At 47.4% G+C, this 24447-nt stretch overlaps 2 protein-coding genes across 9 annotated transcripts in view; one reads left to right on the top strand and one right to left on the bottom strand.

The window, feature by feature from the left end:
* Positions 1-2358, bottom strand: part of C2CD3 (C2 domain containing 3 centriole elongation regulator) — a 50470-nt gene extending 48112 nt beyond the window's left edge. For 4 of the 7 annotated variants that reach the window (XM_065066525.1, XM_065066583.1, XM_065066672.1 and 1 more), the window contains exons 1-3: positions 2179-2357; positions 1845-2096; positions 189-346 (exon numbers count right to left, since the gene is read on the bottom strand). In XM_065066525.1, the coding sequence (XP_064922597.1) occupies positions 189-346; positions 1845-2096; positions 2179-2266 (498 nt within the window). In that variant the 5' untranslated portion in view covers positions 2267-2357. Of the gene's footprint in view, positions 1-188; positions 347-1844; positions 2097-2178 lie in introns of all 7 variants that reach the window. The other 3 variants (XM_065066475.1, XM_065066400.1, XM_065066739.1) reach the window with 2 other exon arrangements.
* Positions 2359-3643: 1285 nt separating this feature from the next.
* The window catches only part of PPME1 (protein phosphatase methylesterase 1), a 33532-nt gene continuing 12728 nt past the window's right edge, over positions 3644-24447 (top strand). Inside the window, exons 1-4 of one of the 2 annotated variants that reach the window (XM_065069236.1) lie at positions 3644-3880; positions 18393-18486; positions 19798-19890; positions 23964-24021. In XM_065069236.1, coding sequence (XP_064925308.1) covers positions 3783-3880; positions 18393-18486; positions 19798-19890; positions 23964-24021 — 343 coding nt within the window. In that variant the 5' untranslated portion in view covers positions 3644-3782. The remainder of the gene's footprint in view (positions 3881-18392; positions 18487-19797; positions 19891-23963; positions 24022-24447) is intronic. The other variant, XM_065069314.1, reaches the window with a different exon arrangement.

Genomic DNA, 24447 nt, shown 5'->3' with positions numbered 1-24447 from the left:
ATTCTTCTAAACCAAAAAGAGTCGACACCATCAGTATTAATTTTTCATTTGCTACCTGAGCTCACAAATGCCTTGGACAGGGACCAGGTTTGCGGCCAACACAGCAAAGCTCGATCCCAGCACCCGATCACACCAGCAAGCATTACCGCAGTACAATTTATGATAACGAACAAAGATGTAATGACTACCTGCAGCTCTCCTAGTTTATCAGAGGTCGGTGAAACGATGGTGAAAACACCTTTAATGGGATGGCTGGGAGAGAGCTGGGACAGTCCGGTGATTTGCACTCTGCCAAGTGGAAGACGGTCAAGTTTGGTCATTACCTCCAAGACAAGGACACCCATATCTGCAAAAAATATGAACAGCTTAATTCAGTCTCATGCAATATGGTAACAGTTAAAATGTTTTTGTTACAACGACAGAGGTGCCAGAGGTTAAAATGATGTCATATCATAAAATCTTGTTAATGAGGCGCCAGGTAAAGAAGTGTTATATTGATAATAAATTGCGATAAATAAGTACAAGATTACCATAAAATGACTACTTAGGATAGGACAAGGGGTAACAGGTATAAAATGAAGTGGGGTAGAAATATATTAGATACAAGGAAGAAACTGTTGTCCCTGAGGGTGGTGAGAGCCTGTCCCAGGTTGGCCAGAGAGGTGGTGGATGAACCATCCCTGGAGACATCCCAGGCCAGGCTGGACGGGGCTCTGAGCAACCTGAGCTGGTGAAGATGTCCCTGCTCATGGCAGGGGGGGCACTGGGGGACCTGGGAAGGGCCCTTCAACCCAAACTATTCCGTGATTTTACCAGTAGCAAGGGCAGACACAGGTTTTATGGACAGACTCTAGACATTCCCTTGCATTAATTTCCTGCAGATCTTTCACAAAGTATCTTAATAACACTACAAACTCATCTGAGTATCTTTTCACTCTTCACACCCTTAGAACTCTGAAATGCCTGCTTAATATGATATGTATAAGACTAAAAATCATCAGATCTTGACACTACATGGACTATAGGAGACTTCAACACTTTGCAAACCTGAGCGCTAAACCTGACTACGAGTGAGACTGATGTGGGCAATTCCAGACTGAGATCAAAATGTTTCTAAATCAAGAACACCACCTAAAAAAGTGAAAACTGGCCTGGGGTTACTTTGCAGGGAAATAGCCCCTCAGCCTCCGCAGTTGTCATAGAATCACAGAATCGTTTTGGTTGGAAAAGACCTTTAAGGTCTTTGAGTCTGACTGTTCCCCCATCCCTGTCCCTGCCCCATGTCCTGAGAACCTCATGTCCGTCTGTCCAACCCTCCAGGGCTGGTGACTCCAGCACTGCCCTGGGCAGCCTGTTCCAATGCCCCACAGCCCTTTGGGGAAGAAATTGTTCCCACATCCAACCTCAACCTCCCCTGGCGCAACTTGAGGCCGTTTCCTCTGCTCCTGGCGCTTGTTCCTGGGGAGCAGAGCCCGACCCCCCTGGCTCCAAGCTCCTTTCAGGCAGTTCAGAGATCAGAAGGTCTCCCCTCAGCTCCTGTTCTCCAGCTGAACCCCCAGGTCCCTCAGCCGCTCCATCACACTTGTGCTCCAGCCCCTCACCAGCTCCGTTCCCTTCTCTCAACTCGCTCCAGCACCTCAAGGCCTTTCTTGGTGTGAGGGTCCCAAAACTGCCCCCAGAATTGGCGGTTTGGCCTCCCCAGGTCCCAGCACAGGGACGGTCACTACCCTGGGCCTGCTGGCCACCCCAGTGCTGGTACCAGCCAGGATGCTGGTGGCCTCTTGGCCACCTGTGCGCACGCTGGCCCATGCTCAGCGCTGTCCCCGCAGCCCCGCGGGCTGTACCTGTGAGGTACGCGCTGAACTGCCGGGGCCCGCAGCGCACGGCGTAGCGGGCGGTGCCCCCCCCGGGCCGGCCCGGCTGGAACACGGTCCCGTCCGAGGTCTCTCCCCACCACCTCAGGCGGACGAGGGCGGCGGCGGCGGGCGGCCTGGGGACCGTCCATAGAACCCGGGAGACGGTGCAGCGGAGGAAGCAGCGCAGTGGGCCTTCCACCAGCGGCGGCAGGTCGGTGGAAGCGGGAACGTCGCCGACACCTGCGGGGACAAGGGACCGAGAGGTGCCAGCGGCCCAGCAAGAAGCAAACCCCCGCCGCCCCCCTCATCTTACACCACGAACCTTCCTTCCCGCCAGGGAGCGTCCCACCTCCCCTCCGCCGGGAGTCCCCCGCCGCCGAGGCGAGCGGCCTCGGCCTCTTCTGCCGCATCCCGCCTCAGGCCGCGCCGCCCGGCAACCGCCGCTTGGGCGGGAGCGGGACGCTGCCTCAGGGGACGCGGAGCGGCGCTTCCGGGACTACAACTCCCATCATGCACCGCGACCCCACAGCACCCTACTGCCGCACGGACTACATTTCCCAGAAGGCCGCGGGAGGGGGACACGCCCCCAAAGAATCCCAGAATATCGGAGATGGAAGGGACCTGGAAAGCTCATGCAGTGCAATCCCCCCATGGAGCAGGAACACCCAGATGAGGTTACACAGGAAGGTGTCCAGGCGGGTTGGAATGTCTGCACAGAAGGAGACTCCACAACCCCCTGGGCAGCCTGGGCCAGGCTCTGCCACCCTCACCGGCAACAAGTTGCTTCGCATACTTAAGTGGAACCTTTTGTGTTCCAGTTTGAACCCATTACCCCTTGTCCTATCATCGGTTGTCACCCAGAAGAGCCTGGCTCCATCCTCCTGACACTCCCCCTTTCCATATTGATCCCCATGAATGAGTCCCCCCTCAGTGTCCTCTTGTCCAGCTCCAGAGCCCCAGCTCCCTCAGCCTTTCCTCACACGGGAGATGCTCCACTCCCTTCAGCATCTTGGTGGCTGCGCTGGACTCTCTCCAGCAGTTCCCTGTCCTGCTGGAACTGAGGGGCCACAACTGGACACAATATTCCAGCTGTGGTCTCCCCAGGGCAGAGCAGAGGGGCAGGAGAACCTCTCTGACCTACTGACCACCCCCTTCTAACCCACCCCAGGTACCATTGGCTTCCTGGCCACAAGGGCCCAGTGCTGGCTCATGGTCACCCTGCTGTCCCCAGGACCCCCAGGTCCCTTTCCCCTACACTGCTCTCCAACAGCTCATTCCCCAACTTACACTGGAACCTGGGGTTGTTCCTGCCCAGATTCAAGACTCTACACTTGCCCTTGTTCTAGTTCATTACATTTCTCCCCGCCCAACTCTCCAGCCTGTCCAGGTCTCTGATGGCAGCACAGCCTCTGGCGTGTCAGCCACTCCTCCCAGCTTGGTGTCACCAGCAAACTTGCTGACAGTCACTCTATTCCCTCATCCAAGTCATTGATGAATATATTGAATAACAGCGGCCCCAGCACTGCCCCCTGAGGCACTGCACTAGATCCAGGCCTCAACTGGACTCTGCCCATTGACCACGACTCTCTGGCTTCTTCCCTTCAGCCAGTTCACAGTCACCTCACTCCCCGCTCATCCAGACCCACTCCCTCAGCTCAGCTGTGAGGATGCCGTGGGACACTGTCACGCAGAGCCGCGCTTCCGGGACTACAACTCCCATCATGCAACGCGCCCCCGTAGCACCTTGCGGCGGCATGAACTACATTTCCCAGGAGGCCACGGGAGCGCGGCGCAGGTGCCGCGCGGCGGCGCTGTGCGGAGAGGCCGCTTCCGGCGGGGCGGCGGTTGGCGGCTGCCGGGGCGCTCGGCGGGGCCGGGCCGGGCGTTCGCGGTGTCTCCTTGTGCGTGGGCGCCTCGTCCGTCGTCATGTCGGCCCTGGAGAAGCAGCTGCACCTGGGCCGCCTCCCGCCGCGCCCTCCGTTGCCCGGTGGCGGCGGCCAGTCCGGCTCCAAGATGCGCATGGGGTAGGTGGAGGAGGGGCGGGGGCGGCTGAGGGGGCCGGGAGGTCGGGTTGGGGTGGGGGTGGGGGGACAGGACTGGAAAGAGTCTGACAGCGGCGGGGGAGGGATGCTCGGTGCTGTGGGCCTGGGGGTCTCTTTGGCGGGAGGGGAAGGGAATCGTTATTGGGGTGTATGGAGGGAGAGGTGATCGTTATTGGGGTGTATGGAGGCAGAGTGATCGTTATTGGGGTGTATGGAGGCAGAGTGATCGTTATTGGGGTGTATGGAGGGAAGGGTGATCGTTATTGGGTTGTATGGAGGGAGAGATGATCGTTATTGGGGTGTATGGAGGGAGAGATGATTATTATTGGAGTGTATGGAGGGAGAGATGATCATTATTGGGGTGTAGGGAGGGAAGGGTGATCGTTATTGGGGTGTACGGAGGGGAGGGGATGCTCATTATTTGCGGTATGGAGGGAGGGGATGCTCATTATTTGCGTTATGGAGGGAGGAGATGTATATTATTTGGGGTCTGGAGAAAGGGTTCCCTTGTTATTGGGGGGTATAGAAGGAGGTGATGCTTGTTATTGGGGATATCTAGAGAGAGGTGCTTGTTATTTGGGGTCTGGAGAAGAGGGGTGCTCATTTTTGGGGGGTATAGAGAGAGGGGCTGCTTGTTATTGGGGGTATAGAGGGAGAGCTTCTTGTTATTTGGGGTCTGGAGAAGAGGGGGTGCTCATTATTAGGGGGTATAGAGGGAGGCGATGCTCGTTATTGGGGGTATAGAGGGAGGGGTGCTCATTATGGGGGATATAGAGGGATGGGATGCTCATTATTGGGTTTCTGGAGGTAGGAGGTGCTTGTTATTTGGGGTCTGGAGGAGGGGTGCTCATTATTTGGGGGCTTGCAGGGGAGGAATACTCATTGTTAGGGGTCTGGAGGGAGGGGATGCTCATTTTTTGGGGGTTCGTGGCCTCTTGCTGGAAGGTGGCGGCAGAGGGGAGAGGGGCCACCCTTGTGTGGGCAGGTTGGGGTGCCCCATACAAAGGGGGTGCTCTGTCCTGAGTGGGGCTGGGGGTGTCCTTTGGGATTTACTTGCTGCTGGGGGGGGACTCAGGGCCTGGAATAATTGGGGTTGGGGGTGCTGGTTGTTTGGGGGCTGTGGGAGAGAGAACTTGAGGGTGGGAAAGGGACAAAAAGGGTGAAAAGGGAGAAAAGCGGGTGCTGTTTGCTGGGGGGTTCGGGGTGAAGGGATTTATTTTGGGGGGGTGGCAGCTCAGTGGCGGTGACTGGTAATGGGGTGGGTCTCTCTGGACGGTGACGTGATGCGAGAGGCCACCGAGCCCCCCGGACTGGGTGCTGGATTCTTCAGCCCTTTTCTCCGAGTCCTTTTACCATCTGTGTTTGAAGAGACGATCCAGTGCGTCGTGATTTATTTAAGCAGCACCTCCAAGATGGTGAAAGTGTGGCCGAGGGAGAAAAATCTATTAAAATGTTATTTCTCAGCAGCAGACACTTATGTGGAGCTGTATAATAGGTGAGCTCTGCCAGGTGATTTAAATCTCTGCTTCAGATGATGGCAAATCCGGGATAGTCCGGTACGGATGTCAAATCTTTGAAGCAGGAGTGAGAACGTGTGTTGGAAACTCTGAGAGGTGTTTTTTTGCTGCGTGGATGGTGACTAAAAAGGACTGAGCGGACAGGAACAACCTCAGCAAAAGCTTTATTCCCTAGCGATGAGTCAGATGGAGAAAATGGGGTGGCTTTGTGGGGAATTGAGTATTTTCAGCTCCAAAGGTGTGAGGGAGAAGCTTGTTTTCCAAGCAGGTAAGAGGAGAACAAGGTTAACTTACGGCTAAATTATAGGGGGGGGAGTTATCACAGTGTCACAGTATGTTTGGGATTGGAAGGGACCTCAAAAGATCATCTAGTCCAATCCCCCCATGGAGCAGGAATGCCCAGGTGAGGTTGCACAGGAACATGTCCAGGCGGGTTGGAATGTCTGCAGAGAAGGAGACTCCACAACCTCCCTGGGCAGCCTGGGCCAGGCTCTGCCACCCTCACTGAGAAGAAGTTTCTTCTCAAATTTAAGCGGAACCTCTTGTGTTCCAGCTTGATCCCATTACCCCTTGTCCTGTCATTGTTTGCCACCGAGAAGAGCCTGGCTCCATCTTCATGGCACTCACCCTTTATATATTTATAAACATTAATAAGGTCCCCCCTTAGTCTCCTCTTCTCCAAACTAAAGAGCCCCAGCTCCCTCAGCCTTTCTTCATAAGGGAGATGCTCCACTCCCTTAATCATCTTCGTTGCCCTACGCTGGACTCTCTCCAGCAGTTCCCTGTCCTTCTTGAATGGAGGGGCCCAGAACTGGACACAATATTCCAGGTGTGGTCTCCCCAGGGCAGAGCAGAGGGGCAGGAGAACCTCTCTGACCTACTGACCACCCCCTTCTAACCCACCCCAGGTACCATTGGCTTCCTGGCCACAAGGGCCCAGTGCTGGCTCATGGTCACCCTGCTGTCCCCAGGACCCCCAGGTCCCTTTCCCCTACACTGCTCTCTAATATGTAATTTCCCAACTTACACTGGAACCTGGGGTTGTTCTGCCCAGATACAGGACTCTACACTTGTCCTTGTTAAATTTCATTAGGTTATTCTCCACCCAACTCTCCAGCCTGTAAGTTATGGTTGCTGAGAGAAAGCAAAGGGAGCTGGAAATAATCACAAGGGCTCAGGCTGAGATGTTGAGCTCAGGATGCTGAACGGAACAGTTCGGCAGCCCTGTGCGAAATGCAGATTTAAGCAGAACGGCAGAAACGCGGAGATTTTATTAAATCTGGAGAAAACGCGTTTGCGTTTTGCTACTTTCCATACGTAGCTGATTGTCACGGTCCACACCTCCGATTTTTGGAGCTTTTATCAAAGGGATTGATCCTTTGGAGGAACATCCGTGAGATCCAGGTGTGCGCCGCACGGTACCGAGTGCTCCATTTGGAGGATAAAAATACCCTGCAATTCCTACAGGAAATCTCCTTTGCCTCGATGCGCAAAATCAGATTACTAGAAGAAATAAGGAAAAAAGCAGCTACTCCAGTGTGACCGAAATAAACCGTTTAGGTATTTGTGGATGGGCGAGGACTATTTCTCCTCTGTTTTAAAGTGTTGTTTTAAAACGTTTATTTCGCATCTTATTCTTTATATTATATTTAGATAGATAAAATACAATTGAGGTAGTGAGTATGTGAGCTAATGCCAACAGATCTCCATCAAATATGTATTTTAATATGAATTGTTTTAAAGCTAAGCTTCATGGAAATGTTTAAAAAAAGGTTGTATTAAGGATTAATTAGTACTATTAGTATAGAAATAGGCACACAAATTAGAAAGAAGCAGTTTTGAGTTATTTCTGAGGGGGTTGCTCTCTCTCTCAGGACTTCTGCCTGGTTATCTGGAATTGGGATTTGGGACTCGTGGGCTCTTGTTTGGTTTGGGACTCGTGGGCTCTTGTTTCCTGACATTGGGTTGAATTTTGGGGTTATGAGCAAGTCACTAAACCTGTTTGTGTTGTGGAGCATGTTGTACGTCACAGGAGCATGCTGAAGGTGCCGTGGTGCATATCAGGCTGTGTTAAATGTTAATTATATTATTTAACGATGCTGGCTCTGTTCAGAACAAGAGTTAACCAAGCAAACCCTTCTGTTACACAAAATCTGCCAGACACACAATTTTTCGGTTTGAAGGTGAATCAACGAAGTTTTATTTCTTCCTCTTGTTTTCTCCTGTTTGACTTAAGAGTCTCATCCCTTGGAGTTAGTTTGTGTAGTTTTGAATCACAGAATCACAGAATGGACTGGGTTGGAAAAGACCTCAGAGATCATCCAGTCCAACCCTTGGTCCAACTCCAGTCCATTGACTAGATCATGGCACTAAGTGCCATGTCCAATCTCAGCTGAAAAACCTCCATGGCCGGTGAGTCCAGCACCTCCCTGGGCAGCCATTCCAATGCCTGACCACTCTCTCTGCAAAGAATTGCTTTCTAATCTCCAGCCTAAATTTCCCCTGGCAGAGTTGAAGCCCATGGCCCCTTGTCCTATTGCTGACTGCCTGGGAGAAGAGCCCAATCCCCACCTGGCTAGAACTTCCCTTCAGGTAGTATGTACTTCAGGTAGTATGTACTACCTGAATGTACTTTATAGTGAGTTTGTGCATTGTAGACGGGTCACTGACAAAGTTTAATGACATTGCTCGTTCAGTTAAAATTTCTCACTTTAATAATAAATAGAAAACCTTCCAACATTGGTGTCCAGGTGGCCTTAAAGAGGATGACAATCAGTTTGCAGCTTGTCTTGCTGCTGGTGTCAGCTCCGATCAGCTATTTCCCGAAGGCAAGTGTCTCCACATTAAATAAAAACCCAAAGATTAATTTCCTGCAAATGGGGTGATCCGTGTTTCCACATTAGCGTTGGTTTCTTTCCGAAAATCCATCCTTTTATTAGAAAAGCTACAAGTAAAGGCTATTAAATTACTAACTTAACAAGGTGCTGACTAAACCCTCATGATATTTTTTGCTTCACTTACTCATGGCAGGTAAACAAATGAATTACAGTGCAGCATTTTCAGGGATTTTTAAATGGATTTTGTGCTTCGTGCCTGTGGGGTATATTTGGAGTTTGCTAATATTTCCGCTCATGCAGTGATCATTAGTAGCAATCCTATATAGTAATTTATATAATGCTTCCTATCTTGCCGATCTTCGGGAGTGGTTTTGAACGCTGTTGACAAAATGATTATGAAGGGAAGTTTGTTTTTATAATACTATAAGAATACATTTTTTTTCCCCTTTGAAATACTTTGAAAGTGCTGATGTGAAATCCAGCGTTGCGGCTCAGGATCAAGAATTCCCCGTCCTTCCCCTTCGAAGCAGCGGGGAGTTGTTCAGAATCGTGTTGTACTCGCACGGTACAGTTGTATTTCTGCCTTACTGCTTTGACATGGAGTAAATCCCTTTACGGGCGATGCTCCCGTTGTGTGAGACACTGCGGGTCTGACATGAGAACGGCTTCATCTGCAGAACTGGGTCCTGTACTGGGCTCCCCAGTTTAAGACAGACAAGGAATTACTGGAGAGAGTCCAGCAGAGGGACATAAAGATGCTGAGGGGTCTGGAGCATCTTTGTGATGAGGAGACACTGAGAGAGCTGGGGCTGTTGAGCTGGAGAAGAGAAGCTGAGAGGGATGTGATCAATGGATCAATATGTCAGGGTGGGTGTCAGAGGATGGACCAGACTCTGTTCAGTGGTGCCCAGCGCCAGGGTGAGGGGCAACGGGCACAGACTGAAACACAGGGGGCTCCATCTGAACATGAGCAGAACCTTGTGTGCTGGGAGGTGCCAGAGCCTGGCCCAGGCTGCCCAGAGCGGGTGTGGAGTCTCCTTCTCTGAGACATTCAAACCCCCTGGGATCCTGTGTGATCTGCTCTGTGACCCTGCGTGAGCAGGTGGGTTGGACTGGATGATCTCCAGAGGTCCCTTCAACCCCAACCAGCCTGTGATTCTGTGATAAAAAGGAGATAAGAAGAAGTGGAATATGGAGACAGCAAGGTGCACATAGTGGTGAGGTGAAGCTGTCGTGCTGTAGACAATTCCATGGCCGTTGTCAAAAAGGAGGGTTGGAAGGGAGATCTGCAGGGTGGCTTTTAAAATAGATATTAATGGTCTTTCTCATGTGGGTAGGGTGGTGTGTAGGAGAGCTCCAGCACTTGTCTGAAGATGGAGCAGCAGAAGCTTTGCCTTAGGTTTTTAGTCAACACGCTCAAATGTCAGGAGTGCACAGGGTCAACCTCTGTTTGTTTCGGCCCTGTCACGCCAATAAAGCCCTTGAGGTGCTGGAGTGAGTTCAGAGAAAGGAACGAAGCTGGGGAAGGGCCTGGAGGTTGAGGTTGGATGTGGGGAACAATTTCTTCCCCAAAGGGCTGTGGGGCATTGGAACAGGCTGCCCAGGGCAGTGCTGGAGTCACCAGCCCTGCAGGGTTGGACAGACGGACATGAGGTTCTCAGGACACGGGGCAGTGCCAGGGGTGGGGGAATGGTTGGACTTGATGATCTTGAGGGGCTTTTCCAACCAAAATGTTTCTGTCATTCTATTATTTGTCTCTGGTTGCTGATGAAGCTTTCAGGAGAACAGGGTGGCTGGTTGGTTTTAGGTGTCACAGTCATCTAGACCTTCATTTCTGAACCCAATCAGTCTGTGAACTCAATACTTTGTTCCTTTTACCTCTTCCTCTCCCCCAAAGGTCTCTGATCTGTCCTTGTCTAAGCTAGATTTTATTTTTGGACAGCAGCCCTAAACTGGATGTGAAACTTCAACAGAGCCTTTTACACACCTGTGGACTGGAAAGATTATTTCATCTTCATTTGCGGATGATAAATTAATTCATACATGTCATCAGAACTGTTGTTTTTGGGGGTTCTTTTGGAGGTATGACTCTGCCCCTCTATTCAGCTTATGTGCTACCTTTCTGCTTGCATCTCGTCTGTGTGCATGTAATTTATTTCTACCTAAGCTTAATTTAGGCTTGGCTAAGTTTAGGCTTAGCAGGATGCAGTTCAATACAAACAAGTGCAAGATTCTATAGTCAGGCCACCACAAGAGAATGTGATTGATTACACAGAGAAAAATACGAGTGTGGCTTATGGTGCTGGCAAATATACGAGGCTATACTGAAACAGTCCTTTACATTTCAAACCTTTACAGGGAACAAAAATAATTAAACTCAAAGAAACATTGATTTGCTGTGTTAAGCATCTCGTGTTTATAAATCTATTTCTCAAAGTGGAAGCAGGGCTGTTAAAATGGGTTTAAACTTAATATCCAACTGTGCTGCAAGCTGATTTTTCCATGGCTAAAATGTGCTTTATTTGCATCAGTTCCTGCGTTGATATAGGAGAAAATAGACTCCTTTCTATTTTTTGGTTTTAATTGTATTCTTTTTAGTCCTGTTTGAACTTGCCTATATATTGCAAGTGATGTGTTTGGATCGCTCAGTTAAAATGGGAATAAAACCAAACTTTATGGTCAGATTTGAGAAAATCAAGTAATGAACAAAATAGTGAAGCAAAAGGGACCGAAACCCCCAGAAGCAGCTCCCGTCTTGTTGGAGGCCTGGATCCAGTGCAGTGCCTCAGGGGGCAGTGCTGGGGCCGGTATTATTCAATATATTCATCGATGACTTGGATGAGGGAATAGAGTGACTGTCAGCAAGTTTGCTGGTGACACCAAGCTGGGAGGAGTGGTGACACGCCAGAGGCTGTGCTGCCATCAGAGACCTGGACAGGCTGGAGAGCTGGGCGGGGAGAAATGTAATGAACTAGAACAAGGGCAAGTGTAGAGTCTTGAATCTGGGCAGGAACAACCCCAGGTTCCAGTGTAAGTTGGGGAATGAGCTGTTGGAGAGCAGCGTAGGGGAAAGGGACCTGGGGGTCCTGGGGACAGCAGGGTGACCATGAGCCAGCACTGGGCCCTTGTGGCCAGGAAGCCAATGGTACCTGGGGTGGGTTAGAAGGGGGTGGTCAGTAGGTCAGAGAGGTTCTCCTGCCCCTCTGCTCTGCCCTGGGGAGACCACAGCTGGAATATTGTGTCCAGTTGTGGCCCCTCAGTTCCAGCAGGACAGGGAACTGCTGGAGAGAGTCCAGCGCAGCCACCAAGATGCTGAAGGGAGTGGAGCATCTCCCGTGTGAGGAAAGGCTGAGGGAGTTGGGGCTCTGGAGCTGGACAAGAGGACACTGAGGGGGGACTCATTCATGGGGATCAATATGGAAGGGGTGAGTGTCAGGAGGATGGAGCCAGGCTCTTCTCGGTGACAACCAATGACAGGACAAGGGGCAGTGCATACAAGCTGGAACACAGGAGGTTCCACTTAAGTATGCGAAGCAACTTGTTGCCGGTGAGGGTGGCAGAGCCTGGCCCAGGCTGCCCAGGGAGGTTGTGGAGTCTCCTTCTGTGCAGACATTCCAACCCGCCTGGACACCTTCCTGTGTAACCTCATCTGGGTGTTCCTGCTCCATGGGGGGATTGCACTGCATGAGCTTTCCAGGGCCCTTCAACCCCTCACATTCTGGGATTCCTGACAGCTGTTTTATTTCACCTCTTAAGTTTTTCATTAGTTTCCTTCCAGAAAAAACTTGATTCAGAGCTGAGATTTGGAAATTAAGAAGAATTTACTCTTCTTTTCCAACATGTGAATAAAAATCATGTACAAACTCCTAAAATCTTTTAATTATCTAGAAGGGCTTGATTGCATCAGATCTGTGTAATTCGATCACGACAATTCCAACAAATTTCTCCCTTTCTAATCCATTTTTTCCCCCGTAACTTTTTAAATCAATATTTTATGGATTCAGTATCTTCAAGGCAGAACTTAAAACAATGTCCGTGACAATTTTCAGGTATTTCTACATGCGGTCTGTCACCTATGGCATTTCTCACATACACACGGTGTTTGATTCGCTTTGGTCGGGTCCAAATACGGCGCAAGAATTAGGCGTCTTGATTGATGCACGTGATGTTCTATAATTGCATTAGCAGTTCTAAATATGGATTTTCAGAAAAGAATATATTCTAAAAATGGTTCCTCCTGCTTGCGACGATATATTTTGTTTAAAATTTATTGATTTTTAAGAAAATACCTGAAAGAAAACCCCTTAACAACAGGTTAAACCAACTGTACATGGGACCGGAATTGGTTTGTGATTCCGGTTTAATACGCCGACCGACTGGTTTGACATTTAAGTATCATCCCAGGAAAGTTGTTACGCCGGATGCATTTGTGGTTTGGTCGGCCAGATACTTTAAAAAGCCGTAATTAGTCGTGTGGGTTTAAATATTTGGTCAGCAAAATCCTGTTTGAGCAGAGGAAGGTGCGAAATCACAGCTGCTTGCTTCTAATTTGGAATGTGTGTTGGTGGATCGCTAAAATAAAGAAGCTCTAGGAAAAAGAAATCAAAGATACTAATTCTTTTCTTTGGAGAAACGTTCTGAAATCAGCCCCGTTTCCTGCAGTCACCGAGTGTTTTGTGGAAAACTACATATTTATGCTGTTTTTTCGGGGGTTCGCTATTAATTGAGAAGTCAAGTGTTGTTTGGAGGCAAGTATTTTGGTTTAAATTACAATTTGCACGTGTTTTATTGGAGGTGACAATAGTTTTTACTTCCCGTCTCCGCTTTCTGCTCTAATTCCTCTGCAAACATAGGAGCCTGGTATATATTATTCCCAAATATTTCCTATATGACGCACAACTACACATTTTCTCTGGAGGTGTTAGCTCCAATTAAGCTGAATTTGAAGTGTTAATTGATACCACTAAATCCAACAGTATAAAGAGTAGAGGGGCAAGTTCCCAGGGAAGGGCTCGGCTCTGATTTCATGTTTTCCCCTTGCAATTCGTGAGATATTTCCCTGGTATTAACATCTACGTGCAAATTTTAGCCGATAAAAAGTACCTGTAAGTCTTTTGATTGTGCCCTTGTTGGGTTTTTGTTGTTTTGATTTCCCATTCAGGTTTTCCCTGAGCAAAGTGGAAGGTGGAGCAACGCCATCTCGCTTTTGCGTAGGAATTACGGATGGCTTGTGTGGAACTGGGCAAAATTTAATCATTTCGGTCAGTAGTTGCTTCCAAAATTCAGGCTTTGGTGGCACAATCGGGCCAACCCTGCGTGGGTTTGTGCTGCTGCTTGAAGGAGCAGTTTGTCTCCTGTTTTGCTCCTGTCTCTTCATCTTCTCCGTTGTCCAGGGCTTGGGTGGCCTTGAAAGTAAAAAGGTGGGAAGAGATCTGAGAGACCTGGGCAAGGTCAGAGGAGCGCTGGATGCTCCATCACCAGAGATGTTCAAGGTGAGGTTGGACGAGGCTCTGAGCAACCAGAGCTGGTGAAGATGTCCCTGTTCATGGCAGGGGATTGGACCAGATGAGCTTTGAAGGTCCCTTCAATCCAAACTATTCTGTGAAAACCATGTTTGTTTTCAGCTACATCTGAAACCACAGGGAGTGAGTAAATCTGGAGGAATGGAGAAGGAAGGAAACATCGTCTTCACTAACCTCGTGGGTTTGTTCTTCATTATAGTGACTGTGCTCTCAGTAACTGGAGGGTCTCATAGTTGTCTGCATGTTCCAGGAGAAAAGCATCAGGTCAACTTAGAATCACAGAATCATTTTGGTTGGAAAAGCCCCTCAAGACCATCAAGTCCAACCATTCCCCCACCTCTGGCACTGCCCCATGTCCTGAGAACCTCATGTCCGTCTGTCCAGCCCTCCAGGGATGGTGACTCCAGCACTGCCCTGGGCAGCCTGTTCCAATGCCCCACAGCCCTTTGGGGAAGAAATTGTTCCCCACATCCAACCTCAACCTCCCCTGGCGCAACTTGAGGCCGTTTCCTCTGCTCCTGGCGCTTGTTCCTGGGGAGCAGAGCCCGACCCCCCTGGCTCCAAGCTCCTTTCAGGCAGTTCAGAGATCAGAAGGTCTCCCCTCAGCTCCTGTTCTCCAGCTGAACCCCCCAGGTCCCTCAGCCGCTCCATCACACTTGTGCTCCAGCCCCTTACCAGCTCCGTTCCCTTCTCTGAAGAGATTTGAAACTGATGCCAAGTTCTCCAGGTTCTCTGATCTCACGAAGACATCTGCTTGAGAAAACAAGATAAAAATCTCTTTAATCTGAGCATTTGAGATGAATTTAACAACCACCTTATGCAGTTGAGGTTCTCCTTAGATACCTGAGGATCCCACCACGACCAGGGTCACCCCACTCTCGCTTTGGTGTGTGCGCTCAGCCAATGAACCACCAGCTTTCAGGAGATTGTACTTCACCACACCACGTTCTCCATCATCTTAATGTATGTTTTTTTGCCTTGTGCCTGGATACATGACTTGACTTTGTTAGTTTTGGGATTTGTTCTTCATCCATCAGAAAAGGAGCAACATCAAGTCCCACTCCACCCGCTCTTGCCCGTGCAGATTAATGAAGATTTCTTGCATCAATACCTGATTTTGATTAGTACTGTGCTTAATATTCCCTCTCGAAGTCCTGAATGCTTAAAAATCTGCGCTTACTGATAGAAATTATGGGTTTTGCCATTTGGGACGGATCCTGACCCAGATGTCATTGGTGACAGCTCAAGCTACTTGGGCTTGTAGCTTTGGCGTGTGACTGCGAGAAGTTCATTACTTGCTTTTCCTTAGGATTAATTTTGATTTTAAATACCCCAAACTTGCGTACCTCTCGTACACAATATTGTTTTCATGTCCTGGTGCTAGTCAACGTGCTACAACATCCCCCTTCTGTAACAGTGGCTGTAAATCTGCTTTCACAAAACCCAATTAATTAGTCAAAACTCTTTATCTGTCACGATACAATTAATCAGCGGCTTGCTCCAGGATTTCCCGCTGTTGCAGAGTCCACTTACAAACTTTCTACTCTCACAATATAGGGCTGATTTCCAGGGAGTTTCTGCTGTTTGCCCAATTTTTGGATGATGTTGGAAGAGCTGCGGATGCCCATATTTGCCGATCACCTGGATTTACTGAGGCCAATAAACCTAAAACTGGTCTGACTGTGTTTTCAGTCCTAGCGGGATGTTATATCAGCGTCACAGCAAATATTGTCTCCCTTCCTTGGTTACTTGGACACCTATACAGGTGTTCTTGGTTTTTCCCAATATTACAACAACTTATCATTAAAATATATGGCTGTGTTCTTCCCGACATACAGCGTTCTTTGAAAGGCTGAGCTTGGAATTTGCTAATTTTTCTTTAATTAGAGAACGAGATTAAGCAGAGGCAGTAAGGGATTAATATTTGCTGGATTTACGTAGGCGTGCAACATCTTATTTTATTTAATTGAAGTACGACAAGAGCAACACGAGGTTGGAAACCCACAGAAGGAAATTGGACAATTCAGGGGGTGGTTGTTTTATGTTTTGTATTCTAGAAACATTTATGGAAACTGGAGTTTTGTCTCTACAAAAAGCCACTTTGTCTGTTCATTTCTATTTCTTTAGGAAGCCAAGAATTCAGGAGAAACTTCCTTCAACAGAGGAGCTTTTTCTTTCACGAAGGCCTTAAATCCCTACGCCTATGCTTGATTTTAATATCTTGTGCCGATCGCCTCCCCCGGAAGAGCTGAAATGCAAAAAATGTGTTAAAATGGTGCCCTGTTACTCATCCTGTAAACCAGGCTCCAATCTTGCCTAATTATGTCCCTGCCAAAATTAAGCACTACTCTTTACTGAGGGAATATCAGCCTGAGAAACAGATTTTTGAGTCATCAGGAAAATTCTGATTGCGGAGCCTTTTGTTGGTTGTACAAGGACACAGCTGCACCTTTTGATGGAAGGAAAAAATACATCAATTTGTCAACCTTTGAGAGCCCTGGATTATACAGTGTCTGCAGGACAGGTTTTCTGCATCCACATAATAATAATAATCGTAATAATTGCATTCCCTAAGGTGCTGGACACAACCTTAGTACCACAGGGGCGGGCGATTTAAGGTGTAATTTGTTGCACCTGTCAACAAAGCGCAGCAGAAATGAGGCCGATTATAAGGAGGAGTCTCACTCTTCATGGGAAATAACGACTGTGATTCATGGTTTGGAAATGTGTTAGTGGAAAGAACAGGCTTTTTACAGTTTTCCTGCCTCTTTTCGGGTATTATTGCACTGTCAGGAAGATGCAAGTTTATAAAAAAGGAGGAAACCTCTCCAGGTATGAGTAGTTACTAGACACACCAGTGTCCAAATCCTTCATCACACCGAGTCCTCTTTTAACACAAAAGTTTTGGTCTTTTTTATGTTTTATTTTATTTTTCTATGATGGTAAAGCAGTTTTTCTGTATGGACAGATTGTGACTTCTAAAGGAATTCCAGCAACCTGGGAATAAGTGCAAGGCCTGGAGCAAACCAGAGCCTGAAGGCCCATTCTCTCCTTAATTTAAAAGCCGGGTTTTAAAGATCTCTCCTTAATTTAAAGCCAGGTTTTTAAAGCTCGCTCCTTAATTGAAAATACAGCTTTTAAAGATCTGGCTGTGCTGCCATCCAGAGACCTGGACAGGCTGAGAGTTGGGTGGGGAGAAATGTAATGAACTAGAACAAGGGCAAGTGTAGAGTCTTGAATCTGGGCAGGAACAACCCCAGGTTCCAGTGTAAGTTGGGGAATGAGCTGTTGGAGAGCAGTGTAGGGGAAAGGGACCTGGGGGTCCTGGGGACAGCAGGGTGACCATGAGCCAGCACTGGGCCCTTGTGGCCAGGAAGCCAATGGTACCTGGGGTGGGTTAGAAGGGGGTGGTCAGTAGGTCAGAGAGATTCTCCTGCCCCTCTGCTCTGCCCTGGGGAGACCACACCTGGAATATTGTGTCCAGTTGTGGCCCCTCAGTTCCAGCAGGACAGGGAACTGCTGCAGAGAGTCCAGCGCAGCCACCAAGATGCTGAAGGGAGTGGAGCATCTCCCGTGTGAGGAAAGGCTGAGGGAGCTGGGGCTCTGGAGCTGGACAAGAGGACACTGAGGGGGGACTCATTCCTGGGGATCAATATGGAAAGGGGGAGTGTCAGGAGGATGGAGCCAGGCTCTTCTGGGTGACAACCAGTGACAGGACAAGGGGCAATGGGTACAAACTGGAACACAGGAGGTTCCACTTAAATCTGAGAAGCAACTTGTTCCTGGTGAGGGTGGCAGAGCCTGGCCCAGGCTGCCCAGGGGGTTGTGGAGTCTCCTTCTGTGCAGACATTCCAACCCGCCTGGACACCTTCCTGTGTAACCTCATCTGGGTGTTCCTGCTCCATGGGGGGATTGCACTGGATGAGCTTTCCAGGGCCCTTCAACCCCTCACATTCTGGGATTCTGTGATCTCTCCTTAATACAAAATCCAGGTTCTAAAGATCTCTCCTTAATATAAAATCCAGGTTTTAAAGATCCTACCCCTTTTCTAAAAATAATAATAATAATAATAATAATAATAATAATAATAATAATAATAATATAATCCTTTTGGACTCACTACCTTTTACTTGCATTGCTGGACCTCGGTAGCATCCTCTCCAACAAAATATTTAATTATAGGCTGTTTTCAGGATCCCAGGTGCCTGCGGAGCCCTCGGACACCGAGGAAAGCAGCTCGAGGAGCGTTTCTTGGTCTTTACTGCTATGGTGTGCTTGTGGTCCTTGTACTTGGGGCAGGGTAGATACAGAACCATCGACTTTCTGTTGGAATGATAGTTCTTCCAAAAAATTTGAGGAGATTTCTAGGAAAGCCGTGATGTCCTGACAAGCAGGACGTGCTAAATTAGTCGTAACCTTCAGTAAATAACTGACACTCTTGCTTTTCAATCCTGTAGTGTCAAGGTGACTTATTGACTTCATTTGCTTCCAGTCCTAAAGTGTCGCATGACACCGGCGTATTCTCTTCGATGGATGTAACGACACCTGTATGCCAATTGAAATTAAAGATTTTTTTAATATATACCTGTTTCTTACTGGATATTTTCTTGTCTTGCAGCCCTGGAAGAAAACGTGATTTTTCACCGGTGCTTTGGAGCCAATACTTTGAATCAATGGAGGACGTCGTGGTAGAAAATGAAACCGGCAAGGATATATCCTTTTTTTTCTTCTAGCTTGAACTTATTTATTATATTTATTATTTATTGTATTTATTATTTATCATATATTTTATTTATTATATATTATTCTCAGTCTTAGGGCAGCCTCATGTGTCATTGAATTTATTGGGGTTCTCTTCATCTTTTTCATCTATTTCTTTACATCTTCCATTTTTCCTATTGCAGGAATCAGCATCAATCACTAGAGCTCTCCCTTCTAAACTGACAGTTAATATGGACAAGGTCTGTTCCTGCCGTTGCTTTAGCAATAATTAATATTAAAAGAGTCTTTCCAACAGTTCAATAACATATTTTGCATGGCAACACTCATCCGTTCCCATAGTTTAAACTGTATCAGGATCTAAGCTGTTTATGGATTTATTATTATTAGTTGGTCTCTCCAAAATCTCTGCTCCCTTTGCAAATGTTCGTTTGACCTAATTACAAAAGGAAAACGTTTTAATCAGTGTTTAAACAGCACAACCTTGTCATTTAAATAGTTGCATCATTTTTAATCACGCGTATTTTAGCTTGGCCAGTAGGACAACGCAACTTCCAAGCTATTTCTCTCCAAATTACCAATTTAAATGTCAGTAGCATGTGATGCTTTGAAATTAGCAAAATCTGGTTGTTATTTTGTGTTTATTTACTGCGTTTGTCTGATTGATCCTATGAATCCTTCATGGCGTGCACCTTGTCGGGCTTTGTAAGGGCCGTGCACACCCCTGAGGCTTCATAAATAATAGAATTAAAAATATAATGGACTTATTTGGATAGGTGGTCCACACAAGCATCCTAAATTGAAGCCAGTCTTAGTTACTTGGGATTTATATTGTTATATAGGACCTTTAGCAGAGGCTTGAGCTCCTGCATGGAAGGTTGTGGACAGATGTGGAATTTTTTAGGTTTTAGTGATAGTTAAATTGATTTTTCAATCTCTGCATATATATTATAAAGGGACTTTAGCTATCGTAATGAAATGTTGTATTAGCTCCTGTGAATAATTAAATTGCCTTAAAAATCTTATTTGTTGGCTGATATGACATTTTTTCCTTGGAAATAATAGGAAAATACTCCAAAAGTCCAAGGAGACCTGGACAGCAGGAAAAAACTCAGGAATAAAATAAATGGGTTAAATTTTATCCAGTTTATTCTTGCACATGCCCGTTGATCAGAGGGAGAAAGGAGGCTTTGGGTTAAACAAAGGGAGAAATAAAACACTGTTGGGTGTTGCAGACACCAAAACACATTCAGTTAAGTAAGAGACTTCAAATATCTCCGTGAAATGTCCTTAACTGTTCGTACACTTTTCGAATTTACAAAAGCGGATTGGAGGGGCCCGTCTTGCTGCTGTTACATGGAGGAGGCCATTCTGCGCTTTCCTGGGCTGTATTTACTGTAAGTAACCTGCTGCTTCATTTATATATACATACATATATACATATATATATATATATATACACAGAAAGGCAACTAGCCATTCAGCTCTTTTAAGCACAGGAAAATCCATTTAGAAAACTATCTCATAATCCGGTGTGCACCTGAGTCAATTCTTCTACATATTTCCCTCTCAGTGTCTTTATTAAATAGGCAAAGCACCCACAAAGGTTCATTCTCTAGGTTTTAATTACTACCAGTAACCATCTCAAGGCATATCAGGGATAAGAGGATCATTAGTGTCATTATGGGCAGTCAACATGGCTTCACCAAGGGGAAGTCGTGCTTGACCAACCTCATTGACTTTTATGAGGACATAACGAGGTGGATGGATGATGGCAGAGCGGTGGATGTGATCTACCTTGACTTGAGTGAGGCATTTGACACCGTGTCCCACAGCATCCTCACAGCTGAACTGAGGGAGTGGGTCTGGATGAGCGGGGAGTGAGGTGACTGTGAACTGGCTGAAGGGAAGAAGCCAGAGAGTCGTGGTCAATGGGGCAGAGTCCAGTTGAGGCCTGGATCTAGTGCAGTGCCTCAGGGGGCAGTGCTGGGGCCGCTGTTATTCAATATATTCATCAGTGACTTGGATGAGGGAATAGAGTGACTGTCAGCAAGTTTGCTGGTGATACCAAGCTGGGAGGAGTGGTGACACGCCAGAGGCTGTGCTGCCATCAGAGACCTGGACAGGCTGGAGAGTTGAGTGGGGAGAAATGTAATGAACTAGAACAAGGGCAAGTGTAGAGTCTTGAATCTGGGCAGGAACAACCCCAGGTTCCAGTGTAAGTTGGGGAATGAGCTGTTGGAGAGCAGTGTAGGGGAAAGGGACCTGGGGGTCCTGGGGACAGCAGGGTGACCATGAGCCGGCACTGGGCCCTTGTGGCCAGGAAGGCCAATGGTACCTGGGGTGGGTTAGAAGGGGGTGGTCAGTAGGTCAGAGAGGTTCTCCTGCCCCTCTGCTCTGCCCTGGGGAGACCACACCTGGAATCTTGTGTCCAGTTGTGGCCCCTCAGTTCCAGCAGGACAGGGAACTGCTGCAGAGAGTCCAGCGCAGCCACCAAGATGCTGAAGGGAGTGGAGCATCTCCCGTGTGAGGAAAGGCTGAGGGAGCTGGGGCTCTGGAGTTGGACAAGAGGACACTGAGGGGGGACTCATTCATGGGGATCAATGTGGAAAGGGTGAGTGTCAGGAGGATGGAGCCAGGCTCTTCTCGGTGACAACCAATGATAGGACAAGGCGAAATGGATACATACTGGAATACAAGGGGTTCCACTTAAATATGAGAAGCAACTTGTTCCTGGTGAGGGTGGCAGAGCCTGGCCCAGGCTGCCCAGGGGGTTGTGGAGTCTCCTTCTGTGCAGACATTCCAACCCGCCTGGACACCTTCCTGTGTAACCTCATCTGGGTGTTCCTGCTCCATGGGGGGATTGCACTGGATGAGCTTTCCAGGTCCCTTTAATCCATGACATTCTGGGATTCTGTGCCATGTCATATTTATTAACTTTTAGTTATTTAAATGGCCTGTAAATCACTCAGCCTTTAAGCATTCAAACTAAGAAAAATGAATATTTTTCCAAGAGTCACTACCAAATTCCCACCATGATTACTGTTGAGTAATCCTGATGGTGTAATTATAAACCACCCTACAATACGAAGAGACGCATTAGCAAATACTTTACCAACTGGGCTGCAGTTTTAGCGTTGATTAGTATTAATCGTTTTACACCTAACAGTTCATTTGTAATTTTACCTGACCCAGAAACTGGTGCAGATCTGATACTTTAAGTCTTAAATCTCTGTCTTACTAAATCCTGTAGTTATTTGTTTGTAACTCACTAGTAGCTAAGATGGGCGGGTATATTTTCCTCTGTTCGTTTGGGGTTTTTTTAAATGATATTCAAGTGTCTTAAGCAGATGTAGTGAAGGTCATTGCTTTTAATTGGAGGCAGAGGTAGGAAATCACATTATTTTCCTGAGTTAAGGGCTTTTACAAGTCACTTCACAGAATCACAGAATGGACTGGGTTGGAAAAGACCTCAGAGATCATCGAGTCCAACCCTTGGTCCAACTCCAGTCCATTGACTAGATCATGGCACTAAGTGCCATGTCCAATCTCAGCTTAAAAACCTCCAGGGCTGGTGAGTCCAGCACCTCCCTGGGCAGCCATTCCAATGCCTGACCACTCTCTCTGCAAAGAATTGCTTTCTCATCTCCAGCCTCAGTTTCCCCTGGCAGAGTTGAAGCCCATGGCCCCTTGTCCTATTGCTGACTGCCTGGGAGAAGAGCCCAATCCCCACCTGGCTAGAACTGCCCTTCAGGTAGTTCTAGATAGTGCTGAGCTCAGCTCTAAGCCTCCTCTTCTCCAGACTAAACAAGCCCAGCTCCCTCAGCCTCTCCCCATAGGGCTTGTGCTCAAGTCCCTTCCCCAGTCTTGTTGCTCTTCTCTGGACCCGCTCCAGCACTTCAATCTCTTTCCTGAGCTGAGGGGCCCAGAACTGAACACAACACTCCAGGTGTGGCCTCCCCAATGCAGAGCACAGGGGAAGGATCACTGCCCTTGTCCTGCTGACCACGCTGGTTTGGATACAGGACAGGACACCATTGGCCTTCTTGGCCACCTGGGCACACTGTTGGCTCAGGTTGAGCTTCCTGTCCATTAGTCCCCCAGGTCCCTTTCTGCCTGACTGCTCTGCAGCCACTCTGTCCTCTCTAGAGCTCGTTATTTCCAATAGCAACACCAATCCCATTTTTACATTTAAAAATCTCCAGAATTTAGCAGTGATTGCAGTTATACCACTGTACCTCACGTTGACAGGCTTTTTATGTTGGAGAAAGAAACTGCCATGATAATCAGCTTATGCCTTCGTGTGGCTGCTATTGAACTCTTTCCTTTGTGCATTTTTGAAATAGAAGTTGGTCCTGAGCAAAAGCGTTAAAAGTTTGGGATGAACCAGAACTTGAAAAACAAACCCAAAAAATCCCACAAACAACAACAAAAAACCCAAACCAAAACTAACTAACTAACTAAAATTCTTTCTAAAAGAACCTTCCCCCCCAAGAAAGCCAAATTGGGAAGCATTGAGAGTCACCATTTATAAATAAAATCACATCCTTCCAGAGCGACGTGTGCCTTTCTTATCTTGCTTATTGAACTGCTCGCTTCCTAGATTATATATTTGTACTTTTCTTGGCTAAAATACTCCTATTTGGGTAAAATTCAGGGCACTGCAAAGCTTCCCATTCTCTCAGTCACGTTGAGAATCCTCTTTCCTTATTCCCTAATGACAATAATTTGATTTTAGCAGCAGAATGCTGCTCTGACGAGTTAAATTATTGCTTAACCTTTTAGATTGAGGTTTCAGGGTGTCTGTGGGGGCTCTAAAATTGTGGATTCAGTGGGTTCGGGAAGAGCAATTACTCCACTAATTGAAGAGCTGAATAATGAAAATAAAAGGGCTGGGTCCTTTCAATCTCTGCCCATTGTATCAGTGGTTCTGTTAAGAATCCCTCCACAAATTCCCCCGCTCCTGCAGGGCTGTTATTTAAATAATCAATGATTCCTTAACACAAAAGTCTTCCCGTCCACAAAGAATGCTTCTTAATCACTGCGGTGCCTGAAATATCTCACGTAAATTGAGCTGCCGTGGACAAATAGAGACATTATCAAAGATCCGCTTGTTCCCCCGGACCCCTTTGGATGAATCAATTTTTAGCCATTTCAGCCTTCCTGTAAAATTCTGCTTTTTGAGAGCAAATTGAACAGGTGCTGCTTCGTTTCCATGTCCACTGTGCAGCCAGGGATGATTTGTCATGGTAAAATTATGGATCTTTGGTTAATTAATGGTGATTTATATGGAATGTTCCTCCTCAACGTCTCCGACACCTCATGCAATCCAGGTTCATCCGCTTTGTCGACAGCAGAAGGTTTTTGTCGCACCTCTGCTGTTGTTTCAGGGAGCGCTTGATGTTATTTGGAGACGAGCTTTGGCACTTTGCAAATGCTTCGATGACATTCTCTTTGTCCTTTCTTGCAGGCTGCAATCATTAACAGGATCCAGTGCAGGATCGTGGCTTTAGATCTCCGAGGCCACGGTGAGTGAAAGAACTGAATTTCAAATCACATAAGCACGTTACACACTCTCGTTTTTAAAGGAGATGTAGTGAATCCCTCCCAAGATGACTAAGAAACATCCTTGAGACATTCCTATTTATTTTATTCAAAAGCAGGGGTGGAAAAGTAGCTTCTGCAGCTCCGCAACCACCTTGTCCACCTTTGGTGGACTCATGGGTTTATTCCGGGTTTATTCCTTCCTACATTCTACCCCCGATTTTCATCATTTCATATTTTCCTAACCTACAGGTTGGTCTTTGCCGTTAGAAATAAGCTCTGTTCTTCAGTTTTAAGATCCATTGCAAATATGGAACAGTTACGGGGAGCATTTCCTACCCATCAGCTAAAATATGATAAAGTACCAACTGCTCGTATTAATTCTGGGTTTCTTAATGATTCCTGTTAAC

Source organism: Columba livia, chromosome 1, assembly GCF_036013475.1.
Source record: "Columba livia isolate bColLiv1 breed racing homer chromosome 1, bColLiv1.pat.W.v2, whole genome shotgun sequence".
Lineage (NCBI taxonomy): Eukaryota > Metazoa > Chordata > Aves > Columbiformes > Columbidae > Columba > Columba livia.
The sequence above is the reverse complement of the archived record's forward strand: the minus strand, read 5'-3'. Positions and strand labels throughout refer to the sequence as shown.